Genomic DNA, 27,518 nt, shown 5'->3' with positions numbered 1-27,518 from the left:
GGGGCGAGGAGAGAGGGTGCAAAGCCCCGGCCTGGGGTGGACGGAGAGTAGCGCAGCGGAGACTTCCCCGCGCCCTCTCTGGGCCCATTCAGCCCACCTCCCACACCAGAGTGTCGCGCCGCAACCCCTTACTCCGCGCCCTCTGACCCCTGATCCCTGCCCTCTCCCTCTGGCCAAGTCCTCGCATCCCTCGGATTCTTACACGCGCCGCCCCAGCAACCCGGACCGCGCGCCGGGGTCCGCACCACGCAGCCCAGCCCGCCGGCGCCGCCGCCAAAACCCCGAGCCCGAAGCTGTTGCAGCCGCCGCAGCCGCCGCCACTTCAGCCACCGCCACCAGGGTAGCTGCGCCAGCTCTCTCATCCGCCACCTACCGTCCTCTCAACCCCGCTGGCCCCGCCCCATTTCCCCTTCACAGCGTCCTACTGGCTAACTGGGCTACCATGATGAGCTCTGATTGGTCAATTCTCACGTCCTTCCGCAGGTCTCGCCCGCAGCCAAGGCAGTACTCCCTGCCCGCCTCCTTAAGAAGGGCGGGACGAGGAATCCACGCCCCTTTCTCCTCCCATCTTCCCCGCCTTACTCGTTGAGTCCAACCCAGAGGGAGTCCCGAGTCTTTCCATTGGTGAAAGGTCAAAATGGTGGTGCTTCTGATTGGTCAGACTTCAGGAGGTGGGGACAATTGAGCGGAACAAGAAATTGAATGGTGAAAAGAAAGGTCAGTCAGACACCGAGTCCCGCCGTCTGAGATTGGCGGGTAACCTCGCAACGCTGGGACCGTGGTGGTAACTGTGGCTAGGGAAACCTGGAGCCGTCAGAGCGGTTGAGTAACCAGGTGGGAAAGGGTCGCGGATCGGTGGAATGGGGTTCAGCCCGATGTCCTTTGGCTCCCTGAGAAATTGGTAGCCCCCGCTGCGATCCCGTCTCAGCTTCAGGACCCGGTCCCTCAGCCCCTGCCTCAGTCTGGACCTCTCGCTCCACAGCCTGCAGGGAGCCGGCCTCCATTCTTCCCCTTCTACCTGCCCACTTCATGGCCCCACTCCCTCATCCCTAAAACGAGGAGGACACCAGTCAAGCAGAGTCACATCGTAGTTAACTTATTTCAAGTCAAACATGGGAGCTGTGGGTGGGAGGGGGGTTTATAAGTCCCCTCCCATGCCACCCAACGACCATACGTTCCTCGGTGAGCAGGCCATCTCACTTCAGCGTTTAAATTAGGTAGGTTTTTTTTGTTTGTTTGTTGTTGTTGTTGTTGTTGTTGTTGTTTTTGCCTAGCGCGGTGACTCACGCCTGTAATCCCAGTATTTTGGGAGGCCAAGGCGGGCAGATCACTTAAGGTCAGGAGTTCTAGACCAGCCTGGCCAATATAGTGAAACCTCATCTCTACTGAAAATACAAAAATTAGCTGGGCATGCTGGTGCACCTGTAATCCCAGCTACTCGGGAGGCTAAGGCACGAGAATCACTTGAACCCGGGAGACTGAGGTTGCGGTAAGCCAAGATCTCGCCATTGCACTCCATCCTGGGCAACAGAGCAGGACTCTGTCTCAAATAAATAAATAAATTAGGTAATTTTTATTATACCACTTTTGCCTTTGTCCTAACTTTGGAATTTATCTCCCATCTCCGTCCTTAAGATGTAATCTCTTTGTACCTACTGAAGATAGAGAGTTTCTTGTGATGATTAAATGAGGCTGAGGGCTGGGCACAGTGGCTCAACCTGCAATCCCAGCAATTTGGGAGGCCGAGGCCGGCGGATCACCTGAGGCCAGGAGTTTGAGACCAGCCTGGCCAACATGGTGAAACCCTGTCTCTACTAAAAATACAAAAATTAGCTGGGCATGGTGGTAGATGCCTGTGATCCCAGCTACTTGGGAGGCTGAGGCAGAAGAATTTCTTGAACCCGGGTGGTGGAGGTTGCAGTGAGCCGAGATGGTGCCACTGCACTCCCCCCGGGGTGATAGAGCGAGGCTCCATCTCAATAAATAAATAAATAAATAAATAAATAAATAAATAAATAAGGCTGAAGTGGAAGAATCACTTGAACCCAAGAGGCGGAGGTTGCAGTGAGCCATGATTGCACTGCTGCACTCCAGCCTGGGCCACAGAGCAAAAAACCCTGTCTCAAAAATATATATATATAAAAAAACCTTTGAGGTTCAAAAGATATTTTCATAAGAAAATGAAAAGATCAGCTCAGACACAGACATGGAGGAAATATTTGCAAATCATGTGTCTTATAATAGACTTGTATGTAGAAAATAAAAATAACTCTTATAACTCAAGAGGACAACTCAATTTTTTTTTTCTTTTTTTTTTAGACGGAGTCTCGCTCTGTCACCCGGGCTGGAGTGCAGTGGCCAGATCTCAGCTCACTGCAAGCTCCGCCTCCCGGGTTTACGCCATTCTCCTGCCTCAGCCTCCCAAGTAGCTGGGACTACAGGCGCCCGCCACCTCGCCCGGCTAGCTTTTGTATTTTTTAGTAGAGACGGGGTTTCACCGTGTTAGCCAGGATGGTCTCGATCTCCCGACCTCGTGATCCGCCCGTCTCGGCCTCCCAAAGTGCTGGGATTACAGGCTTGAGCCACTGCGCCCGGCCAGACAACTCAATTTTTTTAATGGGCAAAAGAGTTGAGTAGACATTTAAAAATCAAAAAGACAATCCCAAGTATCATCATGTGGATAAATAAACAAACTGTAGCTTTCATATATTGCTGGTAGGTACAGCAGAATACCAATTGGTACCACCAATTTGAAATATAGTTGGCAGTTTCTTGAAAAGTTAAACATAGGCCAGGCACAGTGGCTCATGCCTGTAATCCCAGCACTGTGGGAGGCACAGGCAGGTGGATCACCTGAGGTCAGGAGTTCGAGACCAGACTGGCCAACATAGCAAAACCCCGTCTCTACTAAAAATACAAAAATTAGCAGGGCATGCTGGCGGGCCCCTGTAATCCCAGCTACTTGGGAGGCTGAGGCAGGAGAATCACTTGAACCCAGGGGGCGGAGGTTGCAGTGAGCTCAGATTGCTCCACTGCACTCCAGTCTGTGTGACAGAGCGAGACCCTGTCTCAAAAAATAAATAAGTAAATAAATAAATAAATAAATAAATAAATAAAACAAATGAAAAATAAACAAACACGTAACCTAGCAATTCCACTCTTAGGAAGGTACCCCCCCCAAGTTAAAACATAAGTCTACACAAAGACTTAAATATAAATGTTCTTAGCAACATCACTCTTAACAGCCCAAAACTGGAAACAACCCAAATGTCATCAACAGGTGAATGAATAAACAACTCATGATATTTCCATAGAATGGAATACTATTCAGCCATAAAATTCTATACAGGAATGAAATACAATAATTGCTACAACCTGGATGAGCCTGAAAAACATGTTAAGTCGAGGGTTTTTGGCCCAGTGGCTCACGCCTGTAATCCCAGCAATTTGGAAGGCCAAGGCTGGACGATCGTTTAAGCCTAGGAGTTTGAGAGCAGCCTGGCAACAAAGTGAGACCCCATCTCTACAAAAAATACAAAAATTAGCCAGGCATGGTGGCATGCATCTGTAGTCCCAACTATTCAGGAGGCTGAGGTGGGAGGATCACCTGAGCCTGGGGAGGTCGAGCCTATAGTGAGCCATGATTGCACTGCTGCACTCCAGCCTGGGTGACAGAGTAAGACCCTATCTATTAAAAAAAAAAAAAAAGTCAGCTGGGCATGGTGGCTCACGCCTGTAAATCCCAGCACTTTGGGAGGCCAAGGCAGGTGGATCACCTGAGGTAGGGAATTCGAGACCAGCCTGACCAACATGGAGAAACCCCATCTCTACTAAAATACAAAAAAATTAGCTGGGCATGGTGGCAGATGCCTGTAATCCCAGCTACTCGGGATGCTGAGGCAGGAGAATCGCTTGAACCCGGGAGGCAGAGGTTACAGTGAGCCGAGATCATGCCATGGCACTCCAGCCTGGGCAACAAGAGGGAAACTCTGTCTCAAAAAAAAAAAAAAAAAAGGCAGAATTTTCAACCTCAGCTCTACTGACATTTTGGGTGAGAGAATTCTTTGTTATGGGGGACTATCCTGCCAATTGTAGGATATTTAGCAGTATTATGAGCCTCTACCCACAAGATGCCAGTAGTAGCTTCTCTCAGCTGTGACAAGCAAATGCATCTTCCAATTATTGCCAAGTGTCTTCTGGAGGGCAAAGTTGCCCCAGGTTGAAAACCACTGTGCTAAGCAAAAAGTCAGATGCAAACAATTACGTACTGCATGATCCCATTTATATGAACTATCCAGGAAAGTTAAATGTGAGTGGAGGCCAGGGCAGTGGCTCACACCTGCAATCCCAGCACTTTGGGAGGCCAAGGCAGGTTGATCACTTGAGGCCAGGAGTTCAAGACCAGCCTGGGCAACATGGTGAAACCCCGTCTCTCCTAAAAACACAAAAATTAGCCAAGCGTGGTGATGCGCACCTGTAATCCCAGCTACTTGGGAGGCTGAGGCACGAGAATTGCTTGAATCCGGAAGGTGGAGGTTGCAGTGAGCCAAGATCACGCCACTGTACTCCAGCCTGGGCGACAGAGCGAGATTCAGTCTCAAAAACAAAACAACTACAACAAAAAAATGTGAGTGGAAACAGAGATCGTTTGCAGATTAACTCATGGGAATTTGGGGGAGTGATAGAAATGTTCTAAAACAGGATTTATCTAAAACTGATGTGGCAACTTTAGATACATTTACAAAAATAGTCATTGAGTTTTACACTTACAATGGGTGAATTTTATGGTAATGTAAATTACACCTCAATAGAGCTGTAAAAAAAAAATTACATGCGTGATTAGTACCATGCAGGGAAGGTGAGAGAGTTTCCACAGGTTGTAAAGTGTTGTGTGTTCCTGTCTGAGAAGGGGTAGCCATTGAGCTAAGACCTAAAAATGAGAAATTGTTAATCCAGGGAGAAATTGTTCATGGGGGGTTGGTTTCTGACATAAAGGAACATTATACGTTAGTGTCTGAGAGCAGGAGGGGTTTGAGATAGGCTGTTTTTTGTTTGTTTTGTTTTTGAGACAGAGCCTCTCTCTGTTGCCCAGGCTGGAGTGCACTGGTGCAATCTCAGCTCACTGCAACCTACGCCTCTCGGGTTCAAGCAATTCTCCTGCCTCAGCCTACCAGGTAGCTGGGATTACAGGTGCCCGCCATCATGCGCTGCTAATTTTTGTATTTTTAGTAGAGACGGAGTTTCACCATGTTGGCCAGGCTTGGTCTCGAACTCTTGACCTCAGGTGATCCACCCACCTCGGCCTCCCAAAGTGCTGGGATTACAGGCGTGAGCCACCGTGCCTGACCCTGTTTCATTTATTTTTAACACTAGTCCCCGTCGGCAAATTGATTTCACTGCCCAATAAAGGGTTGCAACCCTAAGATATTATTTTTTAAGCAGTTTTAGATGCACAGCAAAATTGACAGAAAGGTAGAGAGAGTTCCCATATACTCCCTATTCCCATATGAACAGCCTGCACCACCATCAATCTCCCCTACCAGAGAGGTGCATTTGTTACAGCTGATGAACCTATATTGACACATCAGCAGCAGCATCCAAATTCCATAGTTTACATAAGGGATAAGGGTTCACACTTGGTGTTGTACATTCTGTGAATTTGGATAAATGTATAATGATGGTATCCATCATTGTAGTAAGGTACATAGTATTTTCACTTCCCTAAAAATCCTCCCTATTCTGCCTATTCATCCCTCCCTTCCCCCAGCCCTTAGACAACACTGATCTTTTTACTATCTCCATAGTTTTGCCTTTGCCAGAATGTCATATAGTTAGAGTGATACCATATGCAGCTTCTTCAGATTGGCTTCTTTCACTTAGTGATATGCATTTAAGTTTCTTCCACGTCTTTTCATGGCTTGACAGCTCATTTCTTTTTAACGCTGAATAATCCTGTATTCCATTGTCTGGATGCACTACTGTTTATTTAGCTATTCAGCTCCTGAAGGACATCTTGGTTGCTCCCAAATTTTGGCAGTTGTGAATGAAGCTGCTATAAATATCCATAAGCTTTTTTTGTGTGCAGGTTTTTGTGTGGACATGCATTTTCAACTCCTTTGGGTAAACACCAAGGAGTGTGATTACTGGATCGTACAGTAAGAGCAGGTTTAAATTTGTAAGAAAACAACCGTCTTCCAAAGTGGCTGCTCCATGTTGCATTCCCACCAACAATGACAGAGTTTTCTGCTTCACATCCTCACCAGCATTTGGAGTTGTCGGTGTTCTAGATTTTGGCCATTCTAATAGGTGTGTAGTAGTTAAATATTTTTTTCAAGTTGGAGAAGTTGATGGTAGAATAATCTAAATTCACTGCTAGGAAATCCTTCTGTCTGAAACTGCCAAAGTGATACTGTCTACAGTTAGATATAACTAGTCATTTCTAAAGTGACACTGTAACCAAAAGAGGAATTAAAATTCCTGATGAACTGATTGACAAGGAGGGGAGACTGGACAATAGGGAGTGATTTAAGGGGAACTCGGTCTTCTTCAGTCACTAACAGGAGAACATGAATAATACAGAAACCAGCAAAATTAAAAACGAAATAGTAAAAGGAGTAAAACTGCTTCTGTTTTGGCTCTTTATAAAGCCTTTGACACAAAAACATATACCATATTATTTTGTTGAAAGGTACATCTATTTTAAGCAATATTAAAGTGTTGATATTAACATATAATTTTTGAAGCAGTACTAAAAGTCATAAAAGCTTAACACTTTTGAGCGAGGATTTCATTTCATTCCCACAACAGTGCTGTGTCCCCATTTCACAGGTAGAACACCAAAGCTTAGAGAGGTTCATCGACTTACCCAAAGCCACACAGCCAGGAAGTGGTGAGACACTGGAATTGCATTCCAAATGTGTTTTTAGTTTCCACTTCAGTAATGAGGAAATGAAACCCCAGAAGATCAAGAGGAGTTACCCAAGGCTATATAGCTTGTGGCCAGTGGAAAGTATTTCATCATAACCAGCAACATAGAAATCTGTCCGGGAGGGGGGCACATTCCCTCCCAACTTGAGTCACTATCCCGTGTCCTCTGTCTCCAAAGCACCAGATAATCCTAGAGCCTACAGCCACCCAGGCAGCATTACAAACAGGGTCCCATCTGTCAATACCTCTAGCTTTCACTGCTGCAGCCCTAGCCTGGGAATCTTTTACAGACCAATTATAAACCGTAAAACACAGGTTCTCAAAAAGAACGAGAGAGGAGGATTGGGTAATAGTTCAAAACTAGTCACAGAAAGACAAAAAAAGAAACCACTCAACTATGAAAAAGTAAAAACTTAATTACATTTAAATCTTTTTTTTTTTTTTTGAGACGGAGTCTTGCGCTGTCGCCCGGGCTAAGCTGGAGTGCAGTGCCGGATCTTCAGTTCACTGCAAGGCTCTGCCTCCCCGGTTTGACAATCTCTCTGGCTCAGGCCTCCTTCGTAGGCTCGGGACTACAGGTGCCCACCACCGCGTCCCCAGCTAGTTTTTTGTATTTTTTTAGTAGAGACGAGGTTTCACCGTGTTGAAGCCAGGATGGGGTCTCGATCTCCTGACCTCGTATCCGCCATCTCTGGCCTCCCAAAGTTGCTGGGATTAACAGGCTTGAGCCACATTTAAATATTTTATTTAAAAAATTCCAAGCCCTGAGTAAAGGGATGCAAAACAATTCATAGGCCAATTCTTGGCCTACAGTTTTATCATGAAAATATGACTCTCGGCCGGGCGCAGTGGCTCACGCCTGTAATCCCAGCACTTTGGGAGGCCGAGGCTGGTGGATCATGAGGTCAGGAGATAGAGACCATCCTGGCTGACATGGTGAAACCCCATCTCTACTAAAAATATAAAAAATTAGCCAGGCGTGGTGGCGGGCACCTGTAGTCCCAGCTACTCGGGAGGCTGAGGCAGGAGAATGGCGTGAACCCGGGAGGCGGAGCTTGCAGTGAGTGGAGATCGGGCCACTGCACTCCAGCCCAGGCGACAGAGCGAGACTCCGTCTCAAAAAAAAAAAAAGAAAATATGACTCTCTTTTCTGACTCCAATTCAGGACATATATATTTTGCAAAACAACATTATCCTATTATGCCAGCATCTCCCAGTGAGGAGACAGGCCTATTGGTAAATCTGGGTTTGCCATCTCATTTATTCAACAGTGATTTTTTTCTTTTTTTTTTGAGATGGAGTCTCACGCTGTCACCCAGGCTGGAGTGTACAGTGGTGCAATCTCAGCTCACTACAACCCCCATCTCCCCGGTTCAAGTGATTCTCCTGCCTCAGCCTCCCAAGTAGGTGGGCTTACAGGCATGTTTTACCACACCTGGCTAATTTTTGTATTTTTAGTAGAGACAGAGTTTCGCCATATTGCCCAGGCTGGTCTCAAACCCCTGACCTCAGGTAATCCACCTGCCTCGGCCTGCCAAAGTGCTGGAATTACAGGTGGAGCCACCGAGCCCAACCGCAACAGTGATTTCTTTATTGAGCACCTACGGTATAGTAGTTGCTTCAGATAGCAGGTTTCATCATGAATCTATTGCTTCTTTCTAGCCCCTCCCTTTCCCCCGTCTAGATTTGAAAGACTCAGATAAAACATACAGAGTTCGGAAGAAAGCTAGAGGTTTAGAGGGTAGTGAGATCTTTCTGAGGGTAAAAAGAAAATTCCTCTTGAGCCCAGGAGTTCAAGACCAGCCTGGGCAACATAACAAGACCTTGTTTTTTTTTTTTTTTTTTTGAGACGTAGTCTTACTGTGTCACCCAGGCTGTAGTGCAGTGGTGCGATATTGGCTCACTGCAACCTCCGTCTCCCAGGTTCAAGCAATTCTTCCGCCTTAGCCTCCACAGGTGCCCACCACCACACCCAGCTAATTTTTGTATTTTTAGTAGGGATAGGGTTTCACTATGTTGGCCAGGCTGGTCTCAAACTCCTGACCTCAAGTGATCCACCTGTCTCAGCCTCCCAAAGTGGTGGCATTACAGGCGTGAGCCACTGCCCCCAGCCAGAAGTCAATCTTAAAATCAAGAGACTGGACAGACTACTGCTGATGGGGTGCTGACTCTGTCACTTCCTAGCTGTAAACTAACTAGAATCATCTAACCTCTCTCTCTGTCTCCCTTTCTTCATCTGTGAAATAGAGGTAATAGCACCTACCTCATAGGGTTCTTGCAAGGATTAAAGGAATTAGTTCATATATAGCATTCAGAACAGTGTCTGCTACACAGTAAGTTCTCAAGAACTTACTTAGCTAATGTTAAAATGGTATTCCTTAAAATGAGATCCGGATGAGGATGGAAAAACTACCTATCAGGTATTATGCTTATTACCTGGGTGATGAAATAATCTGTACACCAAACCCCCATGACATGCAATTTCCCTGTATAACAAACCTGCACATGTACCCCAGAACCTAAATTAAGAGTAAATTTAAAAAGAGAGAGAAATCCATCTTCCACACTCCAGTTGTTTTGGTTTTTTGTTTTTTTTTTAAACACCCTCTGACTTTTCCACGTGCCAGTTTGGATTTGTAGGGTAGTTGTAAGTGTTGGGTTTTTTCCTTCTCTCTAGGGGAAAAATATATAATTTAGTTCAAATCTTTTTTTTCCTCAAAATATTCTACGAGTGAAAGTAATAAAATATCCAACAAGCCTGTTTGAATGAAGATGAGGTATAATTTGCATGATAAAGATATATTTCCATTTATAAAGTTCATCAGCAGAATTAATGACAAATAAAGGGAATATCCAATTAAAGTTTCCCATCCATTAACAATTTGCTTCACTCTCAGGGCAGGAATTTTAAAAGGAGATGCCTAAGTTGGAAATGATTTAAATATTAAGGTTAGTGGCATTAAAAAGGACATGAAATGATCATATTAGGATTCAAGGAAAAGAGATTCTCTAGTCATTTTTGTTGTCAGAGTCAGATGCATTTCCCCTCAATCCTAGTTCCACGGGCTTTTTCTTGTTCACGAAAATGAGCTGTCAAGAACTGATGGGTGTCATCATAATCAAAGAAAACAAGTTTGCCCTTTAAAGCAAAAGAGGTAATTTGGCTGAAAGCAAATTGGAAACATTTCATATAACGTTGCATTTCCAGTCGCATTCTCTGAAGAATTCAGGCGTTTTGATTTATGCCTGAGAGCTTTGGGGTATAATGGAGAGGACTGCATTCATTAACTACCTTGTTCACATTCATCCTGTGGCCATGGGCAAAGATCCTTCATCCTCGGAGAGGCTGAGAAAGCTCCATGGCTGTCCCTAAAACTTTTTTTTCACTTATGAGATAGGATCTAGGCCTGGCGCAGTGGCTCACACCTGTAATCCCACCACTTTGGGAGACCGAGGTGGGCAGATCACCTGAGGAGTTCAAGACCAGCCTGGTCAACATGGTGAAACACTGTCTCTACTAAAAATACAAAATTAGGCTAGCATGGTGGTGCATGCCTGTAATCCTAGCTACTGGGGAGGCTGAGACAGGAAACTGCTTGCACCTGGGAGGCAGAGATTGCAGTGAGCCAACATCACACCATTGCACGCGAGCCTGGGCGACAAGAGCAAAACTCTGGCTGAAAAAAAAAAAAAGAGGAGAGGTAGGGTCTTGCTCTGTCACCCAGGCTGGAGTGCAGTGGTGCGATCATGGCTCACTGCAGTCTCAACCTCCCCAGCTCAAGCAGTCCTCCTGCCTCAGCTCCCCAAATAGCGGAGACTACAGGTACCTGCCACTGTGACGGCCTAATTTTTTTTTTTTTTTAACTTTTTGTAGAAGTCTCATTTTGTTGCCCAGGCTAATCTTGAACTCCTGGGCTCAAGCAATCTTCCCTCCTTGGCCTCCCAAAGTACTGGGATTACAGGTGTGAGCCACCATGCCCAGTCTCCTAAAACTTTGTCTTCAGGAAAAGCCTCAAAGGATCTCATGAGATTCATTAGGGAACAGGAAGTGTGTGTGAACCAAAGTGACTGAAGATAATCCTCAGTCCTCTGCTCCCAAAAGGGCTTCTGGTTGTTTTTTTGTTTGTTTGTTTGTTTTGTTTTTGTTTTAAGAGACAGGGTCTCACTCTGTTGCTCAAGCTGAAGTGCAGTGGCCTGATCATAGCTCACTGCAGCCTCAAACTCCTGTGCTCAAGCAATCCTCCTGCCTCAGTCTCCCAAAGTGTTGGGATTACAGGCGTGAACCATGACACCTGGACTGATTTTGAATCCATTCTGCCTTGCCAAGGAACTAAACATCCTTAGCACCTGATCTGGCCTGCCTTTCTTTTTCGTTCTTAGTCACTTTAGGTGTTTCTTTGATTCCCTGCCATTCTCTTGGTGTGCTCTTTGGTTTGGTGAGTTGAAGATATCTTTTGTGGCTTCAAGTGTCACTTCCTTCTCCTGGGCAACACAGCGAGACCCTATCTCTACAAAAATAAAAATACAATAATTAGCTGGGCATGGTGGCACGTGCCTATAGTACCAGCTACTCGGGAGCATGAGGCAGGAGGACTGTTTGAGCCCAGGAAGTCGAGGTTGCAGTGAGCCATGATCGTGCCACTGCACTCCAGCCTGGGTGACAGAGTGAGACCCTGTGTAAAAAAAAAAAAAAGAGGAAATGGATCATGGGAAGGCCAAGACACCATTGTCCACTGCAGTACGGCAACTAGAACTCATTGAGTTTAAAAGTGAGCTCATTGTTCTCCCCTCCAAACTTCCTCTCCCAATTTCTGCCATAGTTTCTTAAGGGCCCCATCTTTCACTACCAGTCACCCAAACTCAAAACTCTTCCACTCATCAAGTCCTAATGATTCTTTCTTCAAAACATTTCTCACATCTACAGACAATATGAAAATAAAAGTGGCACAGGTAACCTGTAAGTAGTAACTTACAGCTTTCATTGGTGCTTTATTTCTTAGGAGAGGGGAGAAAGACAGACAATAAACAAATAAACAGGTGTATATAGGGATGTCATATGCTGATACTTAACCTGGAGAACAAACAGGATAAGGGGGAAGAGAAGAAGAAGAATCAGGGTGAGGGATGGGGATGTTATGGTGGGTGTCCATCTGAGACATGGTGTTGGTGGGTGGGCAGACATCCTGGGCAGTAGGTGTTCTCTTTTTTTTTTTTTTTTTTTATAGAGATGGGGCCTTGCTATGTTTCCCAGGCTGGTCTTGAACTTCTGGGCTCAAGCGATCCCCCCACCTCAGCTTCCCAAAGTGCTAGGATTACAGGCGTGAGCCCCTGTGCCTGGCCAAGGCAGCAGGTATTCGTTTGATAGTTGCATGAGAAATCACTGAAGTCCTGGACTTGGGATTTTCGTTTTCCTGTGTTAATGCTATTAGTTATTTATTTATTTATTTATTTATTTATTTATTTTTGAGACGGAGTCTCGCTCTGTCGCCCAGGCTGGAGTGCAGTGGCGGGATCTCGGCTCACTGCAAGCTCCGCCTCCCGGGTTTACGCCATTCTCCTGCCTCAGCCTCCCGAGTAGCTGGGACTACAGGCGCCCGCCATCTCGCCCGGCTAGTTTTTTGTATTTTTTAGTAGAGACGGGGTTTCACCGTGTAGACCAGGATGGTCTCGATCTCCTGACCTCGTGATCCACCCGTCTCGGCCTCCCAAAGTGCTGGGATTACAGGCTTGAGCCACCGCGCCCGGCCATTAGTTATTTATTGAACTTTTACAGCATGCAGGCCCTGTGCTGGAAGCTTCTCATTGATCCTGAGGACTCCTGTTTTACATCTGAGGAAGCCCAAGCTCTGGAAGATTAAATGAGCAGCCCAGAGACCCCCAGCAAGGATTTGAACCCAAGTGGGGCTGTGCAAAGCTAGTACTTTTAGCTATGGTACTATGAAAGCGATATAAATTACTGATCTCTGCCCTAAAGATTTTTCTGAAACAGTTATTTATTTACTTATCTATCTGTCTTTTGAAACAGAGTCTTATTCTGTTGCCCAGGCTGGAGTACAGTGATGCAAACTTGGCTTACTGCAACCTCCGCCTCCTGGGTTCAAGAGATTCTCATGCCTCAGCTTCCCAAGTAACTGGGATTAACCCGAGTAACAGGCATGCACCACCATGCCTGGCATTCTCTCGTATTTTCAGTAGAGACGGGGTTTCGCCATGTTGGCCAGGCTTGTCTTGAACTCCTGACCTCAGGTAATACGCCTGCCTTGGCCTCCCAAAGTGCTGTGATTACAGGTGTGAGCTACCAGGCCTGGCCTGAAACAGTCTTTTAGCTAAGCTTTTTACTCTGTAATAAATGTAGATTTATAGAAAAGTTGCAAGGATAGTACAGAGAGTTCCTGTATGCCCTCCATTCAGCTCCCCCTAATGTTAACATCTTAGATAAACTTGATGTGTTTGTGAAAGCCACAAAATTAGGCCCGTCACGGTGGCTTATGTCTGTATTCCCAACACTAGGAGGCTAAGGTAGGAGGATTGCTTGAGCCTAGGAGTTCAAGATCAGCCTGGGCAACATAGTGGAGCTCATCCCTACAAAAAGTTAAAAAATTAGCCAGACATCGAGCACCTGTAGTCCTAGCTACTTGAGAGGCTGAGACAGGAGGATCACTTGAGCACAGTAGGTTGAGGCTGGAGTGAGCCATGGTCACACCACTGCACTCCAGCCAGGGTAACAGAGTGCCTACAAAATTAATGTTGGTACAATGCTATTAACTAAACTTTAGACTAGATATGGATTTCTCCAGTTCCACTAATGTGCTTTTTCCACTCCAGAATCCAATTCAGAATGCAACATCGCATTTAGTGAAACAGTTTTTTAAATTGTATTTCAAAATTGTATTTCACCACCATCCATGCCACCAATTTTTAAAATCAGTACTTAAAAATGGCCGGGCATGGTGGCTCAGGCCTGTAATCTCAGCACTTTGGGAGGCAAAGGCAGGTGGATCACCTGAGGTCAGGAGTTTGAGACCAACCTGGCCAACATTGCAAAACCCTGTCTCTACTAAAAATACAAAAATTAGCCAGGCGTGGTGGTGTGCATCTGTAGTCCCAGCTGCTCAGGAGGCTGAGGCAGGAGAATCATTTGAACCTGGGAGGCGGAGGTTGCAGTGAGCCGAGATCGTGCCACTGTACTGCAGCCTGGGCGACAGAGGAAGACTCTGCCTCAAAAAAAACAAAAAAAAAAACTTTAAAATCAGTGAAAATGTGCCATTCCTAGTCCTGTTAGTCTTAACCACTATCTGCCCTGTCCCTGTCCTGCTCAGACTCAGGCTGATGCCTGCGGTTCCATTGCCCAGGCTCCCTTGTCAGTTGGTTTCCTGCTGGTTTTGGCCAAGGGCAGTAGAAAGAGAGAAACCAGGGTATTTCTCCTCCCCCACTGCCACCGTTCTTTCACCTGCATTTCCGGCAATGTCTCTAGCTCCTCTGGGAACTGATGGCTGTAGTTCAAGCTTCCCCTGGGTGACCCTGGGCCCCAGGCTCACCACCTCTTCATGTGGTGGCTTCCTGCCATTGACAATTGTGGGATGGCTTTGTCTTCCCCTGGTTGGCCTCTCAACTCTCCCATCACTGAGGTAACCAGTCTCTGGTTTTAAATCCTTAGAATGGCATCTGTCTTCCTGGCTAGTCCCTGCCTGACACATGTGCCTGAGACACCTCCAGGCTTGGTCTTCCTGCCCTTGTGGCCCTAACACCCTCACAAAGCTGAAAACTGCTTCCAGAGAAAGGTTCTGTGTAAAAGCGACAGAGGACCTAAGATGAACTCTTAATGTCAACAGTTGTGGTTTCTGCAGCCACACTAACCACACAGATGTCAGCACAGCTACACTCACACCTACCTCTTCCTTTTGCAGGATGGCCAGAGACAATAAAAGCATGAGACCCAAGTAGTCTACTGAAGTCTCCATCTCTGCGGACCTACAGAGGCACAGAGGGCTGCTCACAAGATGGCTTTAGACATTCTTGCCATGGCCCCTTTGTATCAGGCCCCTGCCATCAACAGAATAGGGCCAAAGACAGACCCATCTAACAGGCCAGCTGACCCACTAAAACCCTTGGTTCCCTCTAGGACCAAACTCACCACCATTGAGGCCAAAAGGATCATGTCCATCCTGGATGAGGCAATCTACAAGGTGGAGCTGGTGACCCTGCTGTCATATGTGGCATCCAACAGAGAGGATGTGGAGGGGATGCTGGGGGAAGACATCATGAGGGCAGTGAGAGAGCACGAGGATCTCTGCCAGGTCCTCCTGGAAAACATCAGGTGCCTGAAGGAGAAAGAAAGGCAACTGCAGGAGCAGGAAGAGGCTGAGGAGGAAGGGTGGCTCAGAGACCGCCTCCTTTCCATAGAGCTGCAGAAATCCAGCCTCTTACCACTTATGCAGCAGATCAAAGACTCCACCAAGAACATCCTGAGACTCTTGCTCAGCAACCCACAGGCTGCTAGGCTCCTGCAGATGCAGATGCAGAGTAGAAGTGCAGAAGCCCAGAATTTTATTGACAGCCTAATAGAGCTTCGTGGTTTCCTGTTTGAAAAACTAGTCACTAGTCCCATGGAAGCGAGGGATAAGGCCCAGTTCATACAGGATATCAATAGACAGAATAGTAATAACCAACAAATCATCGATACTCTTGAAAATGAATTGGCGGAGAGAATGAAGAACAGGAATGCAGAGGTATTATTTCATAGTACTGCTGAAATTACTGAAGGAGTGACACAAATCTTTTTTGTTGGTTGGGTTTTTCCTCAATGATTGATTGATTTTTTTTTTTTTTAAGATGTAGTCTCGCTCTGTTGTCCAGGATAGAGTGCAGTGGCATGATCTCGACTCATTGCAACCTCTACCTTCTGGGTTCAAGCGATTCTTCCACCTCAGCCTCCCAAGTAGCTGGGATTACAGACATACGCAACCACGCCCAGCTAATTTTTGTATTTTTAGTAGAGATGGGTTTTCGCCATGTTGGCCAGGCTGGTCTAGAACTCCTGACCTCAAGTGATCCTCCTGCCTCGGCCTCCCAAAGTGCTGGTCACTGTGCCTGGCCAATTGATTGACTGATTTTTTGATACAGGGTCTCACTCTGTCACCCAGGCTAGAGTGCAGTGGCATGATCACAGCACACTGCAGCCTCCATCTTTCAGGCTCAAGCAATCCTCCCATCTCACCCTCCCAAGTAGCTGGGACTACAGGTGTGTGTCACCATGGCTGGCTAATTTTTTGATTGTTTGTAAGGATGGGCTCTTGCTACGTTGCCCAGGTTGGTCTCGAGATTCTGGGTTCAAGAGATCCTTCTGCCTTGGCCTCCCAAAGTGCTGGGGTTACAGGCATGAGCCACTGTGCCTGGCCTCCCCCATGATTTTTTTTTTTTTTTTTAAAGATGGAGTCTTGCTGTGTCACCCAGGCTAAAGTGCAGTGGCAACATCTTGGTTCACTGCAACCTCCACCTCCCGTGTTGGGAATGCGTACTTGGTGTCACCAAAATCAACACTGAGACAAAGGATCTCTCAGCAAGGCTAGTTTACTTTCTGCAGAAAGGGTGCCGCTTGCTAGCAGTCTTCCCATGGGAACACACATGAACAAAAGAGACAGGGTCATTTATAACCTGACGCATCCACCCTCTGCTGTGTGCAGTTTCCATTGCCTGGAATGGGACCTCACATTCTGTACTCAACCCGATTGGCTAGCAACTTAGAACTTCCCAAAAGAGGCAAAGGCAGAGGGGAACAAAGAAAGAGAGGAAATAACTTCTGGAATGCTGAGAGAGGGAAAAACACCTCCAAATAAGGAAGAGGAGTAGGCTATCACCTAATGCTTGCTCAGACCGGTTCACGTATGCCAAGGCAAATATCTAAGCTAAAATGTGGGAGCTAAGAACATAGTATATTGATTTCTTTTTTTTTTCTTTTTTTTTTTTTTTTTTTTGAGATGGAGTGTTGCTCTGTCACCCAGGCTGGAGTACAGTGGCACGGTATCGGTTCACTGCAAGCTCTGCTTCCCAGGTTCATGTCATTCTCCTGCCTCAGCCTCCCGAGTAGCTGCAACTACAGTTGCCTGCCACCATGCCTGGCTAATTTTTTTTATTTTTTATTTTTTATTTTTTATTTTTAGTAGAGACAGGGTTTCACCATGTTAGCCAGGATGGTCTCGATCTCCTGCCATCATGATCCACCCGCCTTGGCCTCCCAAAGTGCTGGGATTACAGGCGTGAGCCACAGCGACTGGCCTATTGATTTCTTTATTATAGCTAGCTGAATTGAAGAATATTAGCACAGGTCTTTGAGTAAATTTTGGTTCTAAGAGAGGTTACTACCTATTCTGAATTAGACTGGGAGGAAAGTCCCTTTGAAGAGGAACCTCTATTTATTTCATTTTCTACATCCTGGGTTCAAGCAATTCTTCTGGTTCAGCCTCCCGAGTTGCTGGGACTACAGGTACTTGCCACAATGCCCAACTAATTTTTTTATTTTTAGTAGATATGAGGTTTCACCATGTTGGCCAGACTGGTCTTGAACTCCTGACTCCAAGTGATCTGCCCGCCTTGGCCTCCCAAAGTGCCGGGATTGCGCCTGGCCTAAATAGCTTTTCTTTCTTTCTTTTCTTTCTTTCTTTCTTTCTTTCTTTCTTTCTTTCTTTCTTTCTTTCTTTCTTTCTTTCTTTCTTTCTTTCTTTCTTTCTTTCTTTTTTCCTTCTTTCTTTCTTTCTTTTTTTAATTCATTTACTCCACAAATTATTGTAAGTACTTACTAGGTACCAGGTCTTATAAATAAGCCCATGTGGTTCCAGCCTCATGGAGTTCACAGTAAGGAAGGTAGGAATTAAAAACTCATTTAATTACAGTTTTGAGAAGGACAATGTGCTATAAGGGAGTGTTACAGGAGAACTCAACTTATACCAAAAGGGTCAGGGACATTGAAGCCAAGATACGAAGAATGGGAGGGCGTGAACCAGGCAAGTACAGTGAGGAAGAACCTTCCAAGCTATGGAGTAGCAAACTTTTTTTTTTTTTTGAGACAATCTTAGTCTATGCCCAAGCTGGAATACAGTGCTGTGATCTCAGCTTACTGCAGCCTTCATCTCCCAGGTTCAAGTGATTCTCGTGCCTCAGCCTCCCGAGTAGCTGGGATTACAGGCATGTGCCACCATGCCTGGATGATTTTTGTATCTTTTAGTAGAGACAGAGTTTTGCCATGTTGGCCAGGCTGGTCTTGAACTTCTGGTCTCAAGTGATCCTCCCACCTCAGCCTCCCAAAGTGCTGGAATTACAGGTGTGAGCCACAGCACCTGGCTGCAACTTTTTCTATAAAAGGCCAGATAGTAAATACATTAGGCTTTGTGGGCCAGATGGTCTGTTGCAATTACTCAACTCAGCTCTGCTGTTATAGGGTGAAAGCAGCCACAAACAATATGTAAATGAATGGGCTGTGTTCCAACAGAACTTGACTTACAAATACAAGTGACTGGCTGGATTTGACCTGTGGGCCATAGTTTGCCAACCCCTGTTCCAGGTGTAGGGTAGAGTGTACCTCAGTCATGAGATAGGAATAAGCCTGGCTAGTTCAGAAACCCAGAGAATGCCAGTGAGCCAGAGGGAAGGGGCAAAGATGGGCTGGGAATGCAGGGGAAGGAGACAGATCACACGGGGCCTCGAGACCTAATCAAGGAATTTGGTCTCTAGAAGTTTTTAGTGTTAGAGACAAGATCTTGCTCTGTCACCCAGGCTGGAGTTCAGTGGCACGATCATAGCTCACTGTGGCCTTGACCTCCTGGATGATTCTCCTGCCTTAGCCTTTTGAGTAGCTGAAACTACAGACATACGCCACCACTCTTGGCTAATTTTTAAAATTTTTGTAGAGACATGGTCTCACTATGTTGCCCAGGCTGGCCTTGAACTCCTGGGCTCAAGCAATCCCCCTGGCTCAGCCTCACAAGTAGCTGTGACTACAGGCACATGCGACCATGCCTAATTAAATTTTTTTTCTTTTTTTGGAAATGGGGTCTCTGGCCAGAAGTGGTGGCTCACACCTATAATCCCAGCACTTTGGGAAGCCGAGGTGGATGGATCACTTGAGGTCAAGAGTTCAAGACCAGCCTGGCCAACATGGTGAAACCCCGTCTCTACTAAAAAAAAAATACAAAAAATTAGCTGGGTGCAGTGGCTAATGCCTGTAAGCCCAGCACTTTGGGAGGCCGAGGCGGGTGGACCACCTAAGGTCAGGAGTTCGAGACCAGCCTGACCAGCATGGTGAAACCCTATCTCTACTAAAAATACAAAAATTATCTGGGCATGGTGCCGCATGCCTGTAATTTCAGCTACTTGGGAGGCTGAGGCAGGAGAATCACTTGAACCCAGGAAGTGGAGGTTGTAGTGAGCCAAGATTGCGCCATCACACTCCAGCCTGTGTGACAGAGTGAGACTCTGTCTCAATTAAAAGAAAGAAAGAAAGGAAGGAAGGAAAGGAAAGAAAGGGTGAGAAGAAAAGAGAAAAGAAAAGAAAGGAGAGAAATGGGGTCTTACTCTATTACCCAGGCTGGTCTTGAACTCCTAGCTTCAAGGGATCCTCCAGCTTCAGCCTCCTGAGTAGCTAGGATTATAGGCGTATCACACCAGCTAGAAGAATTTTTAAGAAGGGAAATGGGAGTGTGGTGGCTCACGCCTGTAATCCCAACGCTTTGGGAGGCCAAGGCAGGTGGATCACTTTAGCTCAGGAGTTCGAGACCAGCCTGGGCAACATGGTGAAACCCCATCTCTACATAAAAGACAAAATTAGCTGGGTGTGGTGGTGCACACCTGTAGTCCCAGCTACTCAGGAGGCTGATGTGGGAGGATCACTTGAGCCCAGAAGGCAGAGATTGCAGGGAGCTAAGATTGCACCACTGTAGTCCAGCCTGGGCTACAGAGCAAGACCCTATCTCAAAAAAAAAAAAAAAAAAAAAAAAAAAAAAAAAAAAAAAAAAAAAAAAAAAAAAAAAGAAACGGTAGCATGATCCCAAACCTAATAATAATTGTCATATTGGACACATACAGTGTATTTTGTTTTACATACATTTTCTCTCTAAATCTTTACAAAAATCCTGTGAGATGATGTGTGAGTACAGATTTGGCTGCTATAACAGAGACACCCAAAATATCTTTGGCTTAGTTAAGACGGCAATGTATTTCTCTGTAGTGGAAATACCGGAGCTGGTGTGGCATCTCTGCTCCCCAAGTTGTCAGAGGTCTGGCTTCTTCGATGTGACTTCCCTGCTGACCCCACGTGGGACTTCTGCCTGTGGGCCCAGATGGCTGCTCCAGCTTTCCCCATCATGTGGTCCCCGGTCCAGCCAACAGGAAGGAGGAAAGGGGAGGAGAGGGCTTGGTTCTGCCCCTTAAGGACACGTGGAGGTCTTCCTCCACACACATCTTCCACGCACATCTTGTAGCCACACCCAGCAGAGAGAGGTGCTAGCACCACCTGTCACCGGGGCCGTGTTATGTTCCACATTCTACCCCACAGCCTCTCTGGGGAGAGCAGACATGGGGGATAGCCAGGCTGCACTGCCACAGGCCCTTCTGTTTCTATCCCCCACCACTCATGACAGGTTCAAGGCCCTGGGAAACTATTCACTACCCTCCTCCCTGGTGCTGGGTTGGGCACTTCTCATTGAATTTGTCCTTTAAAGCATTCATGTGACTTTGTTGGTAACATTCACCCAACTTTGTGGATAACATATCTGTGTGTGATTTGTGTGGTCTTGAGAGGTTTGGCTCCCCCACAAGAAAAGGGGACCTTGTCTCTTTCAGCCTGCCACTGCGTCCCTAGTAAGCCTGTCCAAAAGAGGGGCATGATGTATACTTGCTGAGTGGACAGAGGACAGGCTGCTGAGCCCTCGGGCAGTGAGGTTACTTGTAAGGTGCAAGGGGCATCATCTAGGAATAGGCAGAGGGACACAGGTGGCCCTGCTGGTCTCATTCAGGTGCTAGAACCAGCTTGGGGCTTCACCTTGGACTGACCTGGGGTCAAATGCCATTTTTGCCAGGTGGACAAATTTCATGTCATTGAACCTCAGTGTACAATGAGGGGAGACACCAATCAGGCACGTGTAGGGAGTCTACAAGGAGAGCTCTGACTGCCGATCATATTTCCAGCACCTGGTGCCTCAAGCCTTGCCTGCAGGACGGGCTTGCCCCAAAGATGCTGCCTCCCTGCCCCCAGTGCGCAGGAAGTGAGCAGATGCCCGGCAGGCCTGCTGCCAGCTGACCCAAGCCCAAGATGGTGACGTGAGCAGCCATAGCACCACTGTGCTCAGAGGGAGACTCTAGTGTATATGAGAAGCCTTGAGAGCTTCTTTACAAAACTGTCTCATCCTCCACCCCCATTCCTGTTCTAGAATCCACCCAAGGCAGGGGACAAGCCAGGCATAGGCCCTCAAGAGAGAGCCTGCTGGTGATCCCTGCAGCCTGCGTTCATCGCACACCTTCATGTACCCCATCAAGTGTCTCTGCCAGCTGGGCCCCCCCTCCTGTGTCCCCAGGAGGAGCATCACTGCTGTCCCAGTCCTCCCCTGTGGCCTCAATCCAACAAGCTTGTACCCTTCATTCGTGCAAGGTAATAGAAAGTGGTGGCCGAGAACGTGGGCTCGAGGTCAGACAAACCTAGCTTCAGGCCCCAGTTGAGCTGGGCAGCCCCAGACAGATGAAGCCACCTCCTTGAGCCTCAGCTTTCTTGTCTGTAATCAGGCTGTCCCTGACCTCCACTGTGGGGTTGGGGGTGTGATAGAGAGATAATAACCCAGGTGGCATGCCTGGCCCTGAGGGAGGATGCAGTGGTGCCAGCCTCTGATGACTGTCAGTTGGTATGAAGGGTTTTTCTTGAGATGGAGTCTCACTCTGTCACCCAAGTTACAGTGCAGTGGTGTGATATCTCCGCTTACTGCAACCTCCACTTCCCGTGTTCAAGCAATTCTCCTGCCTCAGCCTCTCGAGTAGCTGGGATTACAGGCATGCACCACCATGCCCGGCTAATTTTTGTATTTTTAGAAGAGATGGGATTTCATCATGTTGGCCAGTCTGGTCTCAAACTACTGACCTCAGGTGATCCACCTGCCTCAGCCTCCCAAAGTGTTGGGATTACAGGCATGAGCCACTGTGCCTGGCTGGGCATGGAGGTGTTAACAGAGCCCTTTCTGTTCCTGGCTCAGGTGGAAAAGGAGAACTTTGTGATCCAAGAACTGAAAAACCACTTGCACCAGGTGCTCAAGTTCTCAGAGAACAGCCTCCTTCGCACTAAGCAGGAGGCCGAGAAGCAGCAGAAAGCCGATTTCCGGGCATCACAGGCCAGGGTAGCCAAGATCCAGCAGGAGATCCTGCAGCTGCAGTCACAGTTTTACAACCTGGTCATGGAGAACCGGGAGGCGGAGCAGGCGCTGAGGAAGGTGCCCCGGGAAGTGGGAAGCGGGAAGCGGGAAGCAGGGAGGATGGGCCGGTGGGGCCCCTGGGGCGGGGGACGGGTGGGACTGTCCCATCACTCCTGGAGGTCCAGCAGTGTTGGGCAGGGCAGGGCTGCACCAGCTACTCAGGAAGTGGCGTGGTGGAGGGGAAGGGCACAGGAGCAGGGAAGGCCCAAATCCGAGTCAATGTCTCCTGGGAGGCAGGAAGGGGCAACACATAGGCCTGGGGATGGGGGACAGAGAAACTGGGACCCTGTCCCAGCATTGCTGCATGCCAGCTTTGTGACCTTGGGCAAGTTCCTCAATTCCTCAGACCCCACAGGGATAATACCCACATCTTCCGAGGCTGGGTGCCATGCAAAGGAATGAAGAAGTAGCACACGAAGCTCAGGCAAATTACTCAACTCCTGCCCAGCTGCCGATTTCACACCTTGGAAATGAAAATGCTAACATTGGTCTTAATGGTTGTTACATGAGAATTACATGAGATGGTGGTGAGAGAGCTGGTGCATAGTAGGTGTTCAATAAATATCATTTCTGGCCGGGTAAGGTGGCTCATGCCTGTAATCCCAACACTTTGGGAGGCTGAGGTGGGAGGATCATTTGAACCCAGGAGGCGGAGGCTGCAGTGAGCTGTGATCACACACTGCACTCCAGCCTGGACAACAGCAAGACCCTGTCTGTGAAAAGAATAAAAGATAAATTAGTCAGGCGCTGTGATGTGTCCCAGCTACTTGGGAGGCTGAGGCAGGAGGATCACTTTAGCCCAGGAGTTTGGAGGCTGCAGTGAACCACGACTGCGCCACTGCATTCCAGCCAGGGCAAGAGAGTGAAACCTTGTCTCTTAAGAAAAACCCAAAACCTTCATTTGCCTTCTCCTTCATCATCTCAGCCAAGACCCAGGCCTAGCACACACCCAACTTCCAAATCTCTGTCCTCGTAAAAGGCACCCTTTTTAATACTTGTCCCCAGTCTCTTAGTGTCACACTCTTGAGCATCTGATGGAAGCCACGGGCCTCTCCCCCAGCAAGAAGGCACAGATGCACATACACATCCTAGTGGACAGTTCCCTGGGGAGCCCAGGCCCCCTGAAGCTGGCCTATCCATGGTGCCCAAGCTAAGCGCTCTTGCTCTGTAGGATTAAGAGGTTGATTGATTGATTGACTGATTTTGAGACAGGGTCTCACTCTGTCACCCATGCCAGCGTGCAGTGGCGTGATCATAGCTCACTTCAGCCTCCAACTCCTGGGCTCAAGCGATCCTCCCATCTCAGCCCTCGTGAATAGCTGGGACTACTGGGGCATGTCACCACGTCTGGCTAATTAAAAATTATTATTCTTGGCCAGGCGCGGTGGCTCACGCCTGTAATCCCAGCACTTTGGGAGGCCAAGGCGGACGGATCTCCTGAGGTCAGGAGTTCAAGACCTGCCTGGCCAATGTGGTGAAACCCTGTCTCTATTAAAAATACAAAACTAGCCAGGCATGGTGGCGTGCACCTGTAATCCTAGCTACTTGGGAGGCTGAGGCATGAGAATTGCTTGAACTCAGGAGGTGGGGTTGCAGTGAGCCGAGATCGTACCACAGCACTCCAGCCTGGGCGACAGAGTGAAACTCCATCTCAAAAGAAAAAAAAATTCTTAATTTTTGTGGAATCAGGGTTTTGCTATGTTGCCCAGGCTGGTCTAGAACTTGCGGCCTCAAGCAATTCTCCTATTCCCACCGCAGCCTCCCAAATGGTTGGGATGAGCCACTGGCCCAGCCTGTTTATTTTTAATTTAGGTGAAACTTATATAATATGAAACCATTTTAAAATGAGCAATTCAGTGTCATTTAGTATATTCACAAAGTTGTGCGACCCCAATTCCACCACTTCTATCTAGTTCCAAAACATTATCACCTCAAAATGAAACTCCATATGCGTTAAGAAGTTACTCCCCATTCTCTTCTTACCCCTGTCCCTTGCAATCACTAATGTGCTTTCTGTCTCTGTGGATTCACCTATTCTGGACACTTCATATGAATGGAATCCTCTGTGGCAGTTGTGTCTGGAATCTTTTATTTAGCACCGTGTTTTCAAGGTTCACCCATGTTGTAGCATGGATCAGTGCTTCATTGCTTTTTATGGTGGAAATAATCTTTTAAAAACAAGATTAGATCATGTCCCTCCACTCCTTCTATATCACCCAGTGGCTTTACCTTACCCTTTCCTGAGAATACAGCCTCCTCTTGCTGACACTCCCTCTGTAACACAGCCTTTCCCTTGGACCTTGTTGGGGACCACTACCCTCCTTGCCACTCCCTTCCAGCCACACTGACTCGATTTCTGTCCTTTTTTTTTTTTAAATTTTTATTTTTTGAGACAGTCTCGCTCTGTTACCCAGGCTGGAGTGTGGTGGCGTGATCTCAGCTCACTGCAACCTCCGCCTCCTGGGTTCAAGCAATTCTCCTGCCTCAGCCTCCCAAGTAGCTGAGATTACAGACGTGCATCATCATGCCCAGCTAATTTTTGTATCTTTAGTAGAGATGGGGTTTTGGCATGTTGGCCAGGTTGGTCTCAAACTCCTGGCCTCAAGTGACCTGCCTGCCTCAGCCTCCCAAAGTGCTGGGATTATAGGCATAAGCCACCACGCCAGGCCGATTTCTGTCCTTTAAACAACACAAGCTTGTTCCTACCTCAGGGCCTTTGCACCTGCTGCTTCCTCTGCCTAGGATGTCCTGGAACCAGGCTGCTGGCTTCAAATTCAGGCTCTGCCACCCATTAGTTCTGTCACCTTGGGCAAGTGAGATAGCATGTCTGAGCCTCAGTTTCCTTGCCTGTGAAATGGAGAAAAGAGAACCTCCTTGTGCGGATTCAATAGGCGAGGCATGTCAAGCACCAGCCACAGGGCCTGGTGATGCACAGAGTGCTCAGTGCTGTTGATTGTTAATATATTCCATCAAACAATGACAAATTGGATCTTTTCTAGAAGAAATATAAAGTAGAAACGGAAATCGAGAACTGGATCCAGAAATATGATACAAAGATGGGTGAGAAGCAGGTATTTGTCGCTGAATAAGTCTCTCTTGCGTGCTTTTCCCAAGACCTTCTAGGAATGGGATGGATGGGAAGAGCAGCCTTGGGATGGTCCATGGAGTGGGCAAATTTCTGAGCCTCTCTGCGGGGAACACCTGCCTCTGTTTAAAGGGTTTGTCCAGCCTGGGGCAGAGTGAGAGGTGGGAAAGAAAAGAGCCAGAAGCTGCAAGGCCAGGTGTGATGGCTTATGCCTGTAATCCCAGCACGTTGGGAGGCTGAGGTGGGAGGATTGCTTGAGCTCAGTAATTCAAGACCAGCCTGGGCAAAAGAGCAAGACCCAGTCTCTATAAAAAAAAAAAAAAAAAAAAAAAAGCGACTGGCTAGAAGGGCCTGACACTGGGCCTAATGATCATGGCTCCATCTAGTGTCCACATCCTATACTCCTCTGGATGGGCTCCTGCCAGCACCCCCACAAGCTGGGGCTCCTCCCCACAGACTCAGATGGGAGCCTGCCTCCACCGCGTCACTCAGTCACTCAGCCAGTTTTTATTGAGCACCTGAGATGTGCCAGTTGTGTGGCCTTAAGCAAGGTACTTGACCTTCCCAAGCCCGTTTCTGCATCTGATTAGCAGAGGCAGTAATTACCATCTTGGGACCCTGGCGGGCATTGGGTGAGACACCATAGCTGCAAGTGTGTGTGCCCAGCATAGGGTCTGGCCTGGAGGAAGTGCTCAGGGGGTGAGAACCTTCAAATCGAGACACCCCCAAACCCTTCACCCAGCGCTGGGATAACATTGGTGGCCCATGGCTCCAACCCAGAGGCCAGAGAGGCCTGGGGAGCACTGGAGGTAACATGAGCCGGAGTGAGCCAAAGCCAGGTGTATCTTCAGAGAAGGGCAAGTCAGAATCTTGTCCCGGGCAACCGTCAGGGCCTGGAGAGGGGAGCTTTGCAGCCTGGGACTCTCGTTTCTCTGGGCTGCATGAGGGCTGTGGGTTGGTTGAGGGCAGGGACTTTGTCCACCCAGCTCTGTGATCTCTGGCAGTGCTCTGCTTTTTGTAGATGCTGGGTAAACGTCAGTGGAAGGAAGGAAAACAGGTGTAAATGACAGCAGGAGAGGCTATGGTTAGACATAAGGAAAAACTCTGGAACTCCGTTTGAGGCTTGAGAAAGTTCCTTCTCCTCTGGTGTCTTGTGGAACAGACTGCTTTTATGGCAGCAGCCTCCATTTCTTGTGTCCCCACTGTGTGCCTGGCATCATGTCCAGTACATTGTGTCCATCCGGTCATTTAATCCTAGAAACAGCCCCTGGGTTTGGAATCGTCCCCATGTTTCAGATGAGGAAAAACGAAAGCCTGAAAGGTGAAGTCAGTTGAGGTGTGGCAGAGCTGGGACTTAAAACTAAGTCTGCCCAACTCACAAGCCCGTGTTCTTTTCCTGTTCCTGAAATTATTTCAGTGGGGTCTTTCCTAGAGCTGGGATGGAGCCCATCCCCTCTCCCCATCCACCTCACTGGGACCGAGATGCTGAACAGTTTAGCTTAGGGGCATCGCTGGGGCAGAAGCCCATTTGGGAAGGGTGGGGGGCCTCAGGAAGGAGGGTGGGAGGAGGCGCTCTATGCATGGTGACCCCAGCCCCACCCCTCGCCCCAGGAGGAGTTGGAGGATCTGGAAGCTGTTCACAGGGAGGAGAAGATCACTCTGGAGGAGCTGAGGTGGAGGCACAAAGTGCTGGTGGAAGAGTTTGTGCAGATCCGGGAAGAGCGAGAGATCAACTCCAAGAAAAGGATGGAGGCGGAGCAGGAGATGGTGCGCATGGTGCGGGCGGCCACGTTAATCCAGGCCTTTTGGAAGGGATACCTGGTGCGCTCCCTGCTCAGATCCAAGAAGAAGCGGGGCAAGGGCAAAGCAAAGGGCAAGGAGAAGGGCAAGCAGAAGGGCAAGGAGAAGGGCAAAGGCAAGAAATGAGCTCTCCACCCCAGCCTGCTACTGACCCTTATCCTCCCCAAGACCAGGCCAGGAAGCCACCGGGATAGAGAGCACTAGATTCATGGCTTTCATGATGTTTTTATTTAATAAATTAAAAAGTATTTGAAGCTGCA

General features: G+C 47.8%; 2 protein-coding genes across 6 annotated transcripts in view; one reads left to right on the top strand and one right to left on the bottom strand.

The window, feature by feature from the left end:
- The window catches only part of TPCN1 (two pore segment channel 1), a 74,692-nt gene extending 74,308 nt beyond the window's left edge, over positions 1-384 (bottom strand). The window contains exon 1 of one of the 2 annotated variants that reach the window (XR_001880528.1): positions 203-293. The gene's annotated coding sequence lies outside the window, so the exon portion shown is untranslated. Of the gene's footprint in view, positions 1-202 lie in introns of both variants that reach the window. The other variant, XM_017847321.1, reaches the window with a different exon arrangement.
- On the top strand, positions 249-27,518 carry DRC10 (dynein regulatory complex subunit 10). Of its 4 annotated transcripts, XM_017847325.1 has the most exons (6): positions 249-340; positions 484-717; positions 14,835-15,656; positions 22,158-22,391; positions 25,373-25,444; positions 27,070-27,518. In XM_017847325.1, exons 3-6 carry the CDS (start codon positions 14,928-14,930, stop codon positions 27,382-27,384), a joined length of 1,350 nt encoding a protein of 449 aa, XP_017702814.1. In that variant the 5' UTR covers positions 249-340; positions 484-717; positions 14,835-14,927; the 3' UTR covers positions 27,385-27,518. The 4 variants fall into 4 exon arrangements, with proteins under 4 accessions (XP_017702814.1, XP_017702817.1, XP_017702815.1 ...); XM_017847328.1 differs by lacking the exon at positions 25,373-25,444; XM_017847326.1 differs by lacking the exons at positions 249-340; positions 484-717 and adding an exon at positions 730-834.

Source organism: Rhinopithecus bieti, unplaced genomic scaffold (genome assembly GCF_001698545.2).
Source record: "Rhinopithecus bieti isolate Rb0 unplaced genomic scaffold, ASM169854v2 scaffold_26532, whole genome shotgun sequence".
Taxonomy (NCBI): Eukaryota; Metazoa; Chordata; class Mammalia; order Primates; family Cercopithecidae; genus Rhinopithecus; species Rhinopithecus bieti.
The sequence above is the reverse complement of the archived record's forward strand: the minus strand, read 5'-3'. Positions and strand labels throughout refer to the sequence as shown.

What these genes read in the sequence shown, in the direction of transcription:
- DRC10 (XM_017847325.1), top strand. Translation starts at nt 14,928, where the DNA reads ATGGCTTTAGACATTCTTGCCATGGCCCCTTTGTATCAGGCCCCTGCC. An exon ending in TGAAGAACAGGAATGCAGAG is followed by an intron (nt 15,657 to 22,157) that starts GTATTATTTCAT and finishes TTCCTGGCTCAG; the next exon opens with GTGGAAAAGGAGAACTTTGT. An exon ending in CAAAGATGGGTGAGAAGCAG is followed by an intron (nt 25,445 to 27,069) that starts GTATTTGTCGCT and finishes CCCTCGCCCCAG; the next exon opens with GAGGAGTTGGAGGATCTGGA.